Source organism: Mirounga angustirostris, unplaced genomic scaffold, assembly GCF_029215605.1.
Source record: "Mirounga angustirostris isolate CCGP_5_RB_7025 unplaced genomic scaffold, mMirAng1.0.hap1 SCAF_11, whole genome shotgun sequence".
Lineage (NCBI taxonomy): Eukaryota > Metazoa > Chordata > Mammalia > Carnivora > Phocidae > Mirounga > Mirounga angustirostris.
In genome coordinates this window covers 41,367,736-41,385,479 of record NW_026991719.1, presented here as the reverse complement: position 1 = coordinate 41,385,479, position 17,744 = coordinate 41,367,736, and the positions used below count along the sequence as shown (strand labels likewise).

The 17,744-nt window shown below is 43.0% G+C and overlaps 1 protein-coding gene across 1 annotated transcript; it reads left to right on the top strand.

The window, feature by feature from the left end:
* Positions 1–9,096: 9,096 nt before the first annotated feature.
* On the top strand, positions 9,097–17,656 carry UXT (ubiquitously expressed prefoldin like chaperone). The gene is made up of 7 exons (XM_064573998.1): positions 9,097–9,230; positions 9,408–9,514; positions 10,509–10,590; positions 10,730–10,797; positions 11,066–11,173; positions 17,276–17,339; positions 17,557–17,656. The coding sequence occupies exons 2-7, from the start codon at positions 9,417–9,419 to the stop codon at positions 17,608–17,610; spliced, it is 474 nt and encodes a 157-aa protein (XP_064430068.1). The 5' UTR covers positions 9,097–9,230; positions 9,408–9,416; the 3' UTR covers positions 17,611–17,656.
* Positions 17,657–17,744: the final 88 nt, after the last annotated feature.

Here is a 17,744-nt window from a genome sequence, read left to right as displayed (position 1 = left end):
CGGGGTCCTGGGATTGAGCCCCACGTCGGGCTCGCTGCTCAGTGGGAAGCCTGCTTCTCCCTCTCCGACTCTCCCTGCTTGTGTTCCCTCTCTCACTGTCTCTCTCTCTCTGTCAAATAAATAAATAAAATCTTTTAAAAAAAGAAGATTTCTTGGTTTGTCTTTTGTTTCTTACCTTTGTTCATTTGTTTTGTTTCCTAAATTCCACACAGGAGTAAAATCGTATGGTGTCTGTCTTTCTCTGACTGACTTATTTTCCTTAGCATTATACTCTCTAGTTCCATCCATGTCATTGCAAATGGCAAGATTTCATTTTTTTTTTTATGGCTGAATGCTATTCCATTGTATATGTATACCACTTCTTCTTTATCCATTCCTCTATCCATGGACATTTGGGCTGTTTCCATAGCTTGGCTATTGTAAATAATGCTGCAATAAATATAGGAATGCATACATCCCTTTGAATTAGTGTTTTCATATTCTTTAGGTAAATACCCAGTAGGGTGATTACTGGATCATACAGTAGTTCTATTTTTAATTTTTGAGGAACCTCCGTACTGTTTTCCAGAGTGGCTGTACCAGTTTGCATTCCCACCAACAGTGCATGAGTGTTCCTTTTTCTCCACGTCCTCCACAACACTTGTTTCTTGTGTTGATTTTAGCCATTTTGACAGGTGTGCAGTGATATCTCATTATAGTTTTGATTTGCATTTCCCTACTGATAAGTGATGTTGAACATCTTTTCATGTGTCTGTTGGCCATCTGTATGTTTTCTTTGGAGAAATGTCTGTTCATGCCTTCTGCCCATTTTTTAATTGCATTATTTGATGGGGGGGGGTTTTGGTGTGGAATTTTAGAAGTTCTTTATGTATTTTGGATACTAACCCTTTATCGAATATGTCATTTGCAAATATCTTCTCCCATTCAGTAGGTTTTCTTTTAGTTTTGTTGGTTGTTTCCTCTGCTGTGTAGAAGTTTTTTGTTTTGATGTAGTCCCAATAGTTTATTTTTGCTTTTATTTCCCATGCCTCAGGAGACATAGCTAGAAAAATGTTGAGGCTGGCTTTGTGGGCTAATACGTGATCTATTCTGGAGAATGTTCCATGTACATTTGAAAAGAATGTGTATTCTTCTGTTTTAGGATGGATTGTTCTGAATATATCTGTTAAATCCATCTGGTCCAGTGTTATTCAAAACCACTGTTTCCTGTTTGATTTTCTGTTTCTTGGGGGCGCCTGGGTGGCTCAGTCAGTTGAGCGTCTGCCTCTACTATTATTGTATTACTGTCGATTAGTTCCTTTATGTTTGTTATTAACTGTTTTATGTATTTGGGTGCTCCCATGTTGGGTGCATAAACATTTATAATTGTTATATCTTCTTGTTGGTTGTCCCCTTTATTAGTATAAAGTGTCCTTTGTCTCTTGTTAAGTCTTTTTTTTTAAAGTCTATTTTGTCCAAAGTAAGTATTGCAACCCCCGTTTTCTTCTGGAACTTTTAAAAAAAGATTTTATTTATTTACTTGAGAGAGAGAGAGGAAGAGAGAGAGAGCATAGCGTGGGGAGAGGCAGAGAGCCAATGTGGGGCTCGATCCCAGGACTCTGAGATCATGACCTGAGCTGAAGGCAGATGCTTAATTGACTGAGCCACCCAGATGCAGCCCCAGCTTTCTTTTGACATCCATTTGCATGATCGATGTTTCACCATCCCCTCACTTTCAATCTGTGGATGTCTTTTGGTCTGAAATGAGTCTCTCATAGGCAGGATATAGATGGGTCTTGTTTTTTTTCATGCATTCCATTACCTGATGTCTTTTAATGGTTTGCAAATTCTAAAATGTTTATTCTCTCATCCTTTTACAGAAAAAGGACCACAGAGGATTGTTTAGAATATTTAAATCCACACATTAAATATATGGCTTCATTACTAACATTCTATATAGTACCTGACTAAATTATGCCCATTATCTATTAGAACTCAGTTATAAAGATACAGCCATAGTTTAGTTTGATTAGCATGAATTCAGCAGACTAATAATAGTTCAGAAAGCATATATTTCTATTACATATTATACATAGTCATCATGGCACTATATGTCCATGGTTCCAAATAACTCTTTTGTATTATCCATAAACAAATTCGCTTTCAAAGGTTGTTTGGCTGTAATCTGAAATATTTTACTTCATAAAACCAAATGATGGTTATTTTTAGGGGCACCTGGGTAGCTCAGTCGGTTAAGTGTCCTACTCTTTTTTTTAAAATTTTTTATTGTTATGTTAATCACAATACATTACATCATTAGTTTTAGATGTAGTGTTCCATGATTCATTGTTTGTGCATAACACCCAGTGCCCCATGCAGAATGTGCCCTCTTTAATACCCATCACCAGGCTAACCCATCTTCCCACCCCCCTCCCCTCTAGAACCCTCAGTTTGTTTTTCAGAGTCCATCGTCTCTCATGGTTCGTCTCCCCCTCTGATTCCCCCCTTCATTCTTCCCCTCCTGCTATCTTGTTCTTTTTTTTTTTTCTTAACATATATTGCATTATTTGTTTCAGAGGTACAGATCTGAGATTCAACAGTCTTGCACAATTCACAGTGCTTACCAGAGCACATACCCTCCCCAGTGTCTATCACCCTGTCACCCCATCCCTCCCACCCCACCCCCCACTCCAGCAACCCTCAGTTTGTTTCCTGAGATGAAGAATTCCTCATATAGGGGCGCCTGGGTGGCTCAGTTGGTTAGGCGACTGCCTTCGGCTCAGGTCATGATCCTGGAGTCCCGGGATCGAGTCCCACATCGGGCTCCCTGCTCAGCAGGGAGTCTGCTTCTCCCTCTGACCCTCCTCACTCTCATGCTCTCTTTCATTCTCTCTCTCTCAAATAAATAAATAAATAAATAAATAAAAAGAATTCCTCATATCAGTGAGGTCATATGATACATGTCTTTTTCTTTTTGACTTATTTCGCTCAGCATAATACCCTCCAGTTCCATCCATGTCGTTGCAAATGGCAAGATTTCATTCCTTTTGATGGCTGCATAATATTCCATTGTGTATATGTATGTGTATATATATATATATATATATCACATCTTCTTTATCCATTCATCTGTCGATGGACATCTTGGCTCTTTCCACAGTTTGGCTATTGTGGACATTGCTGCCATAAACATCGGGGTGCACGTACCCTTTCGGATCTCTACTTTTGTATCTTGGGGGTAAATACCCAGTAGTGCAATTGCTGGATCATATGGTAGCTCTATTTTCAACTTTTTGAGGAACCTCCATACTGTTTTCCAGAGTGGCTGCACCAGCTTGCATTCCCACCAACAGTGTAGGAGGGTTCCCCTTTCTCCGCATCCCCGCCAACATCTGTCATTTCCTGACTTGTTAATTTTAGCCATTCTGACTGGTGTGAGGTGGTATCTCATTGAGGTTTTGATTTGGATTTCCCTGATGCCGAGCGATGTTGAGCACTTTTTCATGTGTCTGTTGGCCATTTGGATGTCTTCTTTGGAAAAATGTCTGTTCATCTCTTCTGCCCATTTCTTGATTGGATTCTTTGTTCTTTGGGTGTTGAGTCTGATAAGTTCTTTATAGATTTTGGATACTAGCCCTTTATCTGATATGTCGTTTGCAAATATCTTCTCCCGTTCTGTCGGTTGTCTTTTGGTTTTGTTGACTGTTTCCTTTGCTGTGCAAAAGCTTTTTATCTTGATGAAGTCCCAATAGTTCATTTTTGCCCTTGCTTCCCTTGCCTTTGGTGATGTTTCTAGGAAGAAGTTGCTGCGGCTGAGGTCGAAGAGGTTGCTGCCTGTGTTCTCCTCTAGGATTTTGATGGACTCCTGTCTCACATTTAGGTCCTTCAACCATTTTGAGTCTATTTTTGTGTGTGGTGTAAGGAAATGGCCCAGTTTCATTCTTCTGCATGAGGCTGTCCAATTTTACCAACACCATTTGTTGAAGAGACTGTCTTTTTTCCATTGGACATTCTTTCCTGCTTTGTCAAAGATGAGTTGACCATAGAGTTGAGGGTCCAATTCTGGGCTCTCTATTCTGTTTCATTTATCTATGTGTCTGTTTTTGTGCCAGTACCATACTGTCTTGATGATGACAGCTTTGTAATAGAGCTGGAAGTCCGGAATTGTGATGCCATCAGCTTTGCTTTTCTTTTTCAACATCCCTCTAGCTATTCAGGGTTTTTCTGGTTCCATACAAATTTTAGGATTATTTGTTCCATTTCTTTGAAAAAAGTGGATGGTATTTTGATGGGGATTGCATTGAATGTGTAGATTGCTCTAGGTAGCATTGACATCTTCACAATATTTGTTCTTCCAATCCATGAGCATGGAATGTTTTTCCATTTCTTTGTGTCTTCCTCAATTTCTTTCATGAGTATTTTATAGTTTTCTGAGTACAGATCCTTTGCCTCTTTGGTTAGATTTATTCCTAGGTATCTTATGGTTTTGGGTGCAATTGTAAATGGGATCAACTCCTTAATTTCTCTTTCTTCTGTCTTGTTGTTGGTGTATAGGAATGCCACTGATTTCTGTGCATTGATTTTATATCCTGCCACTTTACTGAATTCCTGTATGAGTTCTAGCAGTTTTGGGGTGGAGTCTTTTGGGTTTTCCACATAAAGTATCATATCATCTGCAAAGAGTGAGAGTTTGACTTCTTCTTTGCTGATTTGGATGCCTTTTATTTCTTTTTGTTGTCTGATTGCTGTGGCTAGGACTTCTAATACTATGTTGAATAGCAGTGGTGATAGTGGACATCCCTGCCGCGTTCCTGACCTTAGGGGGAAAGCTCTCAGTTTTTCCCCATTGAGAATGATATTCGCTGTAGGTTTTTCATAGATGGCTTTTATGATATTGAGGTATGTTCCCTCTATCCCTATACTCTGAAGAGTTTTGATCAAGAAAGGATGCTATACTTTGTCAAATGCTTTTTCTGCATCTATTGAGAAGATCATATGATTCTTGTTCTTTCATTAATGTATTGTATCACGTTGATTGATTTGCGGATGTTGAACCAACCTTGCAGCCCAGGGATAAATCCCACTTGGTCATGGTGAATAATCCTTTTAATGTACTGTTGGATCCTATTGGCTAGTATTTTGGTGAGAATTTTTGCATCCATGTTCATCAGGGATATTGGTCTGTAATTCTCCTTTTTGATGGGGTCTTTGTCTGGTTTAAGTGTCCTACTCTTGATTTCAGCTCAGGTCTTGATCTCAGGGTCGTGAGTTCAAGCCCCATATTGGGCTCCAAGCTGGGCATGGAGCCTACTTAAAAAAATAAAGAAAAATAAAAAATTAAAATTAAAAAAAGCTACTTCTGTATTTACTCCCTAAACAACATGTAACAATACTGGCTTCCCCCCATACCTGTCAACTGCAGCCAACATGGAGATGAGCCTCTCAGATTCCTCTTCAAGAAAGGACTCATTGTCCAACTGTGAGAAATGTAGTTACTTGAGTCTCCAGTTAGCTCTGCTGGGCTTCACCTCAGCCTTAGCGCCAAGGTCCTACCATTCTCAGGGCTGTCTCCAGCCTATGACTAAACAATGAGGGGGTTCAAAGGGCTAGGTGGGACTCCTCTAACAGGCAATATTTGCTCTGGAGCTCTAGGTTGGGCTAGCTGCAAGTCTGTCTGGTTGGCATCATGGTCTGAAGCTCCCTCTGCCCAATCCTCCTTCCCCCCTTTTCTTTCACAGGTGCCCAATACACCTGCACTTCTAACTCCATGTCAGTATCTGCTTCCTGGAAATTTAAGCTGTGACACCAGCAGTATATTACAAATCCTTTTGGTCTTTTCCAACCTGATACATGAAAAACAGCATTTCACATGTTTCATTTTGCATTTCTCTATTATGATTGAGGATGAACACATTTTCATGTATTTAAAAGTGAGCTGCATATCTAGGAATTGTCTCTGTCCAGTTTCTTTCAAATTGTTGGGCTTTTATATTGATTTGTAGGAGTACTTTACATATTAAGTAAACTAGCCATTGATTGCATCTGTTGCAAATTTTTCTTTGCAACTTGCCATTTGGCTTTAAGGTTTTTAAGGTTAATTGTGCATACATTAATTTTATGAACACAGTGTATCAATATATTCTCTCATGACTTCAGAATTTTATGTCATCACTAGAAAGGACTTCACTCTAAGATGATAATAAATAAATATTCTCCCACTTTTTTTCCTTCTCACACACTGATGGTTCCACTTTTACATTTAAATCATTTAAATCTTTAATCTACCTGGAATTTATTTTAGTGTAGGAAGTAAGGGAGAGTTCTAATTTTATTGTTTCCTAGAGAATGGCATGAAATATTTCCTTCTGCTGATGAGCTGGTATGCTTTTTCCTTGTGGACAATACAAATCACATAACTGACTCCATTTCCCCTTTTGCTATTGTTGTAGGAAGATAAGAGACAAATTCACAATTAAGCACAGAAGTGAATTTCATACCTACATCCCAATTTTCCCTGATGTTAATCTTCTATTTGTTTGTATTTTTTGTAATCCTACCTTTATTTTTCAATTTTATGAGATATATTCTTATCAGGTTCCAAATATCCAGTAGAAAATAAAGTAGGCAGTAAATGAATGCATAAGTTCTAACTCATCTGGGCCTCAGTCATTTCTTACTCTTCCTTCCTTGTGGGTGGGTTGGCTGGGAGGGAAAGAAAATACAAATGGAGATGAGAGACATGGTCTATCTCATGTCTCCCAGAAGCACCAGCATGAAAATGCCCACCCATAAGCCAGGTAAGAGGTCACCAGTGGAAGCTTGGGAGGCCCACATAGAGCCCCAACACATGTATTGGTGATTGACAGGGTTGTATATAGCTGACATGATTGGGGCTGGCAAACTTCTATTAAAGGCCAGATAGTTAATACCTTAGGATTTTCAGGCTACACGGTCTCTGTGGCAAATAACTACTCTTCCAGTAATAAGCATGATAGCATCTACAGACAATAAATAAGCAAATGAGTATAGCTGTGTTCCAATAAAACTTTATTTTTCGACACTGAAATCTGAATTTTATGTACTTTACAAACATCACAAAATATTATTCCTTTTACTTTTTTCAAGCATTTAAAACAGTGAAAACTGTATTCTTAGATTGCAGGCTGTAGGAAAAGGATCAGCAAACTCTTGATGCAGAGCTTAGATGAGGAAGTTTGTTATGGGGAATATGTGTATAATTGTCACTTAATACTTGATTGCCAATGCAGTGACCTCCTTCAGATCAATTTCTACTTTCTTTTTTTTTTTAAGATTTTATTTATTTATTTCAGAGAGAGAGAATGAGAGAGAGCACATGAGAGGGCGGAGGGGCAGAGAGAGAAGCAGACTCCCTGCTGAGCAGGGAGCCCGATGCGGGACTCGATCCTGGGACTCCAGGATCATGACCTGAGCCGAAGGCAGTCGCTTAACCAACTGAGCCACCCAGGCGCCCTAATTTCTACTTTCTACAAGGAAATAATCATGGTGGTACACAAAAATCTGAAAACAAAGACTATTTATTATCCCATCCTGGATTATACCAATGAAAAAAACTAGGACACATCCAAACATCCAATAACATAGGAGTGGCTCAAAAATCTGAGGCCATCCAAAACATGGAATGCTATGCAGCCAGGTCAACAATTATTGTGTGGTTCAGAAAGAGAGAAAGCAAATGCAGCCAAATATTAACATTTGTCCAGTCTAAATGCAGGCTCTATGGGTGTTCACTGCCAACTTTTCTATAGGTTTAAAATGTAAAAATAAAGTTGGGTATATGTTTTTTTTAGAGTGAAAAATGGGGGCACCTGGGTGGTTCAGTGTCTGCCTAGGGCTCAGGTCATGATCCCAAGATCATGACTCCCAGGTCATGACCCCAAGTCAGGCTCCTGGCTCAGCCAGGAGTCTGCTTCTCCCTCTGTCCGTCCCCCTGCTGGTGCTCTCTCTCAAATAAATAAATAGAATCTTTAAAAAAAAAAAAAAAAGTAAAAAATGTTTTTGTGAAATATAAGTTAATAGACTTGAACGGACCCATCTCCATCTCATTAGAACTCTGTGTTCTTTTGTGTTAAATAAAGATAATAAACATAACACCATTTTTTTTTCACAGGAAAATGGTATAGATTAACTCAATAATAGTTGTCTAACTACCTGGTGTCTGTTTCAGTCACACCAAATGTAATTTTAACTATATGAAACATAAGAAGATTTACAAAAAATATTTTTAAAAATCATGTTTCCTTTACAATCATCTTGTTCTAAGGGCAAAGAAAAGCTCGACTTGCTTAGGTTTTGAGCATTTGAAAGAAAAACTTGCTTTTACATACGAAACACACCAAGTAGTTGAGAAGACTTCACTGGTAGGAGTGGGGGCTCTAGGCCCTATAAGCGGAACAGCATTTGAGGGATCTGGTATCTGGGTTCTCCCTTCAGACTCAGCCTGGGCTTCCTGAGTTTGATGCTATTATTTGTAAATCTAACATGGGAAAATAAATTCATTAATTTGAATGCATACAAATAAATAAAAAGTTTACACATTTAAATAAAGACAGAGGAACTATTTCTAACTACAGAATAGCCGATCTTGAGCCGAGGACTTCAGCAACCCTCCACTTGACGCCTCTCTTAAACGAAGTAATAGACATAGTGCGTTGTCAGTATCTGCTTGGATCCCAGTTAGGGATTGCAGGTTGCAAAACTGGAGTTATCAAAGATGAATTTCAGAAAATCTGTCTCCGTTTAAATTTCTCTTTTAATGCTCACATTCATTACCATTACCGGCAGTCAAACCCAAATCTCCGGTGTGAAAAATCAAAATCCACGGCGATAGTTCCCAGGGAGGAACTCTTCCTTTTACAAACCAGAACCATAATCAGTTCTTGCCCGTCTCCTTCCGAAGCTCTACCTCCACCTGTGCGCCCCGCCTCCCCCAGAACCCGCCAAATCCCAGGAAAGCCCGCCCCCGCGAGCCACGCACAGTCCCCACAGGCTCCGCGCGCCTCCCGGTTCCCACGCTCTGCGGTCGTGCGTACTCTCTCCGGATTCCCTGAAGCCCCGCCCTTCTCTCCTCCGCTTCTCCCGCTCTCAGCCACTTAGAACCGCCTTCCCCACCTGGCTATTTGGTTGGCCAGCGCCCTTGTCGTACGTCATTCACCCGCGCCACCCGGAAGCCACGGTTTATAGCAACCGTTCTTATTGCCGGTGGCTCTAAGGTGAGGGCCGCGTTTGGGTGTCCCTGGGTGGCCGAGTCCCAGAGTTGGGAGGGGCAGAAGGCAGAACCCCCGGCAGGAGCCGGACGAGCCCACTCCTGCTGTTGAGAGGGTGCAGATGTACTGTGCCGGAGGCCAAACTGAGTGGTCAACGTGGTCTACCCCCTCCCCATTCCTCAGGAACACATCATGGCGACGCCCCCTAAACGGCGGGCCCTGGAATCCACAGGGGAGAAAGTGCTGCGCTATGAGGCCTTCATCTGTGACGTGCTACAGCGGGACCTGCGGTGAGTGACAGCGTGGAGGGCCGGGCGTGTGGAACGTTCCACGTGGGGGGGGGGCGGGGCGTTCGAAGTCAGGGCCTAGCCTTCTGATTGGTGGGGGAGGCGTCCGGAGCCCGGCCCCGTACGCCGATCCAGCGAGAAGGAGGGGCGACACCCGGGGTGCGACTTGGGCTGGGATGTGGCGGTCTTAGTGGAGGGTGTGTCCGCGCATGTGCGGCCTCCCTCTCACCGGTTGAGCTAGAGTCCAAAGCGGGAGTTCTCGGGTTCGAATCCTTGGCTTGGCCATTTCGCCATCCGTGTGAAGACGTTGTACCCTCCCTCGCCTTTTTGTGCCTCGGTTTTCTTATCTGTGAAATGGGAAAATTGATGGAACCTTCCTGATGGGGTGGTTTTGAGTTTTTTAATGTGTTCAGTCCTTGTAAAGGATTTAACATAGATACTACGGGCTCAATGAGTATGACAAATTATTATTACTGTCATTAATCTGAGCAGGAAGTAGCGTGTTCAGAAGTAGGATAATGAACATTCTAAAGGGATGGAAGATTTTTCTAGGGTGAGAAAGGGACACTTTTTTTTTTGAGAATGGGATATTCTGATTGGAGGGAGGCATTGGGAGTAGAGTGTGATAATAGTACTAATAAATTATAGCTAATGCATATATAGAGCTTACTATTTGGTTAGGCACTATTATAAGTACTTTGTAGTAAACACTCATTTAATTCTCCTAATGACTCCGTGAGGTAATATTTGTCATCCCTTTTTTATAGATAGGGAAATTGAATCTTAAAGACTTTACTTACTTGCCAAAGTCACACAACTAGTAAAAAAGGAGAGCCTGGGTTCAAACCCAAGCAGTCTGACTCACAATTCAAATCTTAACTTCTGCACTAAAATGCTTCTTTAGGGCACGGCAACATGAGGGTCTCAGTCATAATATGAGGTATTCTGAGAGGGCCAGGGCTTCCTGTTGGTCACCATTGTCCTCTTGTCCCATCAGAAAAGTGCTGGACCATCGTGACAAGGTATATGAGCAGCTGGCCAAATACCTTCAACTGAGAAATGTCATTGAGCGACTTCAGGTAAAAACACCAAGGTTAGGTACCATTTTGGTGTGTGTGGGCAAGGGAGGGGGATGGGAGGAGAGATCCCAGACCAAAACCTGTCAGCTGACCTGAAAGTTGACCACTGACCCCTCCCTTTTTTTCCCTGGCCCCGCAGGAAGCTAAGCCCTCGGAGTTATATATGCAGGTGGATTTGGGCTGTAACTTCTTCGTTGACACAGTTGTGTGAGTGTCTACCTGCCCCTCTGAGCCCACAGGGCTCAGCTTCCCCCTTCCTTCATTCAACAAATATTTTTTGAGTATTTGCTATGGTCCAGACGCTGTGCTAGGTGCTGGGGATATGACAGTGAATCGAATAGGACAAAATCCCTGCCCTCCCAGGGGAAGGTGGGAGGAGTGGACTAAAAAAAAAAAAATCTTCATTGAACTGTATAGTATGCTAAACAGTGATAATAAGGACTTCCCCCACTTCCTTTAACCATTGTTTCCTCAGCCCAGACACTTCAAGAATCTACGTGGCCCTTGGATATGGTTTTTTCCTGGAGTTGACACTGGCAGAAGCTCTCAAGTTCATTGATCGTAAGAGCAATCTCCTCACAGAGTAAGTCCATTCTATGAGGATAGTGTCTAAAATGCCACCATTTGCAACACCCTTCTCCCTTTCCCCACGGCTCCCTGGGGTGAGACTTCAGGGTCCATTTCTCTCCTCCTCAGGGCTAGGGCTGAGGAAAGTGGAGACGCAAAGCTTAGCCCCAAGTGTAGCACATAGTAACCACTCAGTAAATGGTCTTTGTATTGTTCATTCACACACATTTGTTGGCTGTCTGTTCTATGGCAGGATCTGTACTTAGCAGTGGGGAGGCAGCAGTGAACAAGACAGAAGAGTTCCTTGAAGGCCTAATTTTGACCAGTTCCAGGAGGTTTCGGCCTATAAATCAGTAACAGTAAAACAAGTTACCTCTGAATTCACCCCCTATAATTTTCCTGCTTGTTCACTGTACTCTTACCATACTGACCTTCCCGGGCTTCTTGAAACACGCTCAGAATGATCCCACCTTAGGGTGACTGCCATGGCTGTGCTCTCTGCCTATAACACGCTTTTCCTAGGTACATACATGGCTTCCTTTCTCCTAACTCGGTTTGAGTCTTTCTTAAATGTCACCTCCAAAACGAGGCCTTCTGTAACCTAACTTTAAAATTGCAACCTCTGGGGGTGACTGGGTAGCTCAGTCAGTTGAGCATCCGACTCTTGGTTTCAGCTCAGGTCATGATCTCGGGATCATGGGATAGAGCCCCACATCAAGCTCTGCGCTCAGCGGGGAGTCTGCTTGGAGAGTCCCTTTCCCTCCCCTTCTGCCCCTCCCCATTCTCTCTCTCTCTTTCTCTCTCTCTAAATGGGTAAAATCTTTTTTTTTGAAACAAGAGAAATTTATTCTCTCAGGGTTTTGGAGTCCAGAAGTCCAAAATGGAGTCAGCAGGGCCCTGCTCTAAGGGAGGAGACTTCCTTGCCTTGTCCTAACTTCTCATGGTTGCAGGCAATCCTTGGCGTTCCTTGGCTTCTATCTGCATCATTCCGATCTCTGCCTCACATGGCCTTCTCCCCTGCGTGTTTCTATGCCTCTTCTCATAAGGATACCAGTCGTATTGGATGGAGAGCCCACCCGACTCCAGTGTGACCTCATCTAAAATTACATCTGCAACAACCCTATTTCCAGATAAGGTCACATTCTGAGGATCTGGGGGGACATGAGTTTTGGGGGGGAATGCTATCTAGCCCTGTACAGAGGGGGAGCAGCATGGGCAAAGAAAGAGGAAGCCAGGCCAAAGAAGGTGGCCAGAGGAGCCCTTGAGACTGGAGGAAAAGTTCTGTGGGACCCCAAGAGCTCTGAAAGCCCAGGGGCTTAGCCTAAGCAGGGCACTGAGGGCTGTCATCGTATGTGTGGTCTAGAGAGACCCTTGGTCCCCTCATGGAATACAGTTTGGAGAGATCGGAGGTGGGCCGTGTGAGGTTGTGATTTATAATAAGAAATATACACGTGGTCTTGGTCCTGTTTCTGGCACAGAGCTCCCCAAACCCTTGGAAATTCCTCTTCCATCTGGCTGCTCCTGAGTTCTTTCAAATGGGTAAAATCTTTAAAAAAAAAAATTGCAACCCCTGGCACTCCTCATTCCCCTCCCTTGTTCTACTTATGACCTCTTAATGTTTACTGTGTGATTTACTTCTTTCTAAAATTCATTGCCTTCGCCCATTAGGATATAAGCTTTACAAAGGGAGATATAATAGTACATAGCATACAATAGGTACTCTGTGTTTGTTGAATGAATTTAAAAGGGTGCGCTGGAACCAGATTGAAGGGGGGATTGAAGCAGTTCTCTGGTGGTGGAGGGGAAGGTAATGTGGGGAGAAAGTATGGGCTACAGTTGAGTTTAAGGTTTTGTGCAGGGAAGGGAAATTGGGAGTGTGGATGAGAGGTTTGAAATGCAGGGAAGGCCTTCCAGGGGAAATGACATTTGAGTCTCTTGGTTGAGTGAACAAGCCATGGGGCTATCTGGGGAGAGCATTCCTGGCAAGGGGACCACATGTGACTGCCACGTTAGCAGAATTGCCAAGAGAGGCAAACATGCCAAGAGAGGGGACACCAAGCAATACACTTAGATAATACCATCTCACAAGAATGAATACCACTGATCTAAAATGCCTTCTGGGTTATATTTATTCCTACATTCATTTCTGCCAGAGTTGGCTCTCTCGTGGTTTTAGTAATTCTTCTCTTTTCAAACCACTCCAAGGTTTCAGTGTTAGTAGACCCAAAAGAGCCTCAGATCTGCTGAGATTTCTAAATCTTAGTGATCAGACCAATTGGTGAAGGGGTCAAGGGGCCTGCTTTCATGGGCCAACACAGTTCTGAACTAGTGGTCATTTAGACCACATCCATTTTTTTTTTTTAAGATTTTATTTATTTATTTGACAGAGAACGAGAGAGGGAACACCAGGGAGAGCGGGAGAGGGAGAAGCAGGCTTCCTGCCGAGCAGGGAGCCCAATGCAGGGCTCGATCCCAGGACCCTGGGATCATGACCCGAGCCGAAGGCAGACGCTTAACCGATTGAGCCACCCAGGCGCCCCACATCCATTTTTTATAACAAAACTTTCCTGGTTATGTCACAGGATTCCTGAGCCTTTCAGATAGAAATTTTAATTTTTTGAGACTTGATGTCTTTCCCAAAAATATATTTAAATTATCAGTGCCTCCCTCCTTGTCTGATCTTTTTGATATATTTATCTGGTTTATTAGTGTAATGAGAAATGTGATTGAGTCTCTTGTTATTTTATTATAATTAGGAGCGCTTCCTAGAAGTTTAATCTTTCTAGGAGATGAAGATTTGAGTCTGGGTAGTTCACTCTCCTCTTTAAAATACTTTGTTCCTTGGGACACACTTCGAACTAACTTTCTTTCAGGTTATTTTATGCAACCAAAAGGACTGTCAGTCCTTCTTATTTTTAGCATATTTCTTTGGGGAGTGGGAGGATCAGATCTGTGTGTATATTCTTTCCTGATTACACAGAAAGGAATACACGTCCAGAGACATGTAACTATAGAAGAGACAGAATAGGGGCACCTGGCTGACTCAGTGTGTGGAGCGCGTGACTCTTGATCTCAGGGTTGTGGGTTCAAGCCCCACCCTGGGTGTGGAGACTGCTTCAAAATAAAATCTTTTTAAAAAAAGAGAGAAGAGACAGAGTAACCATTTGACTATTAACACTGCCTTATATATTGCAACAGTAGCAAAAAATTAAACATCTCTCATTTGTGTTACAACTAGCATTTGGTAGACTTTGTATTTTTCTCCTTTTTTTTAAAAGTGTTGCAACTCATAGCCTTTCCTAGACTACGCTTGTACCATTAACTAATTTTGTTCTCTTTACTGATGTTCAGATTGCCCTTAGAAGCTGATCAGGTTCATTACTCTGTTCTTTGAGTACTACCCCAGATATTCTTGAAAGCATTCTTGCTCTCGGCAACAATACCATGTTTCATTGATTTCTTGTCTTTAAACATACACTCAACCGTCTCCTGAGGACTTCAGGTACCTTTGAATGGAGTGGTCATTCAGTCATTCATTCAACATACATTGGCGCCTACTATGTGCCACACACAGTTTGCATCCTGGGGATACAGCAGGGAACAAAGCAGACTGGTCTCTGTCCTCTGCCCTTACATCGCTTACATTCTAGTCAGGGAAGCCAGACAATAAAAAATAAGTAAGTGATGTAGTGTGTCCCAGGTCGGCAATGCTACAGAGAACAGCAGGGGACGGAGAGAAAAAACATTGCTTGGGAAAAATTTTTTTGTAACTTTGTATGATGACAAATGCTAATTAGTCTTACTGTGATGATCATTTCACAATGTATACAAATATCGAATCATTATGTTGTACCCCTGAAACTAATGTTACATGTCAATTATACTTTAATAATTAAAAAAAGGATGGGTGCCTGGGTCGCTCAGTCAGTTAAGCCACCAGACTCTTGATTTTGGCTCAGGTCATGATCTCAGGGTCCTGAGACTGAGCCCTGTGTGAGGGTTTGTGCTCAGTGGGGAGTCTGCTTGAGGTTTCTCTTTCTCCCTCTCCCTTTGCCCCTCCTCTACTCTCTCTCTCTCAAATAAATAAATCTTAAAAAAATAAAAAAAAAGAAATGAAACATTGCCTAGGATGGAGCAGTTGCAATTTTAAATAGAATGCTTGATTGGATGTGGGGTGTGAGAGTTTTGGGTTGAACAACTAGAAGGATGGAGCTGCCATTATCTGAGAGGGAGAAGATGGAGAAGGAGCAGATTTGGAGAGGAAGATGCAGGAGTTCAGCCTAGGACCTGTTCAGTATAAGGTGCTTATTAAACACTGAAGTGGAGTTTTGGAAGGTGTAGTTAAAACTCCCAAGGCTGGAGTTCAGGAGAGGGGTCTGGACTGAAAATATAAATCTGGGAGATGCTGATATATAAACGGGTTTACAGTGCTGTATTTTTTTTTTTCCAATTTAACATTCTGTATTGTTACCTTCTACTTTCCTTACCGTATCTAGTTTGCCTAACATTGATTTCTACTTTGATAGAAGTTCAGCACAATAAAATCCACCTTTCTTATCATAGTATCAAGACCCTGAGTGATCCAGCCCCTTCCTACATCTCGGACCTTCTCTTGTACCACTTTCCTTCCACGATTCACTTAATTCCTAACCCTCTGACTTCCTGACTGCTCTTCCAAAGCTCTTTCCCGCCTCTTGGCCTTTTTGGGGAAAAGACCTTCTCTTACTATTCAACTCTTACTCATTCTTTATTCTTCAGAAGGGCCTTCTTCGGTCCTTTGTATCAATTAGGATTCTTTTGGGTGAGACTGATCCCAATCGGCCCAGAAGATATAAGGAACTGACTGGTTTATGTAACTCAACAGTCAAGGGCCAGAGTGGTTTCAGGCAACTCCAGCTTCCCAGTTGCTTAGGCCTTGGCATCTTCCTTGAGTCCTCTCTCTCATACCTGACATCCAACCGTTTGGTAAATCCTGTTGATTCTGCCTTCAAAATATATTCCAAATCCAGTCACTAATCATCACCTCAGCTGCTGACACTGGTCTGAGTCTCTGTCTCTCACCTGGGCTATTACAGTAGCCTTCTCACTGGACTTCCTGCTTCCACACTAGCTCTCCTTATCCCCAGTCCTCCACACCGCAGCCAGATGGATCTGCTTAAACCCTAGTCGGTGGGGCGCCTGGGTGGCTCAGTCGGTTAAGCATCTGACTTCAGCTCAGGTCATGATCTCAGTGTCCTGGGATCGAGCCCCGCATCGGGCTCCCTGCTCAGCAGGGAGTCTGCTTCCTCCTCTCCCTCTGCCCCTCCCCCTGCTCATGCTCACTCACTCTCTCTCGCTCTCTCTCTCAAATAAATAAATAAAATCTTAAAAAAAAACCCTTGTCAGTGCACATCCCTTCTCTGATCACATGCCTCCCTTGGCTCCCATTTCACTTAGAGTAAAAGTCAGAGCCTTGTGGGTTTCACACGATCTGCCTCCCCAGCTTACCTCTCTGACCTCACCTCCCACAGTTCCCCCTTCACTTAGTCTTCTTCAGCCACACCAGCCTCTTTGCTGTGCTTCAGACACACCAGGTACACTCCCACCTCAGCATCTTGGCATGTGCTGGCCCTTGTGTCTGGAACATTCGTCTTCCATCTATCCACATGATCCACTTCTTTAAGTCTTTACTCAAACGCTTCTCGTGCAGCCATTTGTTAAGTACTCTCATTAGAACTGTAGCCCCTGCTCCTGCACTCCTTATCCTCTCTCATCATTTAACTTTTTCATTTTACTTATAGCCATCTGACATACTTTAGATGTTATTCCATAATTTGTCCCTCTTAATGAGAACTCGAGCTCCACAAGGCTGAGATTTTTGTTTGTTGTGTTTGCTGTTCTCTCCCCAGTAGCTAAAATTGCCTGGCATAGAGTAGGGATTCAATCAGCATCTCTGAATCAGTGCAGTCCAGATGGTGGCCAGGCATCTGTACACAGGAGTGGTCGGGCAGTAGCATGACCTACCGCCTGCCACGTGGAAGTCCTCCAGGACGCAGGTAGTTCTGGAAGTGATGCGGAAGCATCATCCTCATGAGCATAAGTGGGGCCCACTTCGCCCTTTCTTGTTTCTTTTCTCCAGGCTCAGCGACAGCCTCACCAAGGACTCCATGAATATCAAGGCCCATATCCACATGTTGCTAGAGGTGAGAGCAGCTCACCCCACTCCCACTCCATCTCCAGACGTGTTCAGGGTGGTGTGACCTGAGGAAGGGAGAGAGCCAGGGATGGGAAGGACCATCTTTCTCTCTAAGCTGGAGCCAAGCTGGAGCCAGGCTGGCTCTGAGGGAGGGGAGGTCACAGCAAGCCTGGGTGGAGGCCTGGACCCAGTCTCTGCTCAGTCTCTTCTGTCCTCTTTTTCAGGGGCTTAGAGAACTACAAGGCCTGCAGAATTTCCCGGAAACACCTCACCATTGACTTCTTCCCCACCTCCTCAGACATTAAAGAGCCTGAATGCCTTTGAGTCACATGGCCCTTCTTTCCCCACCTAAACCCTTGCTGTTTGCTAAGGTGCCTTGTTTCTAAAGCACAAAGTTACCAGGAGCCCCAGA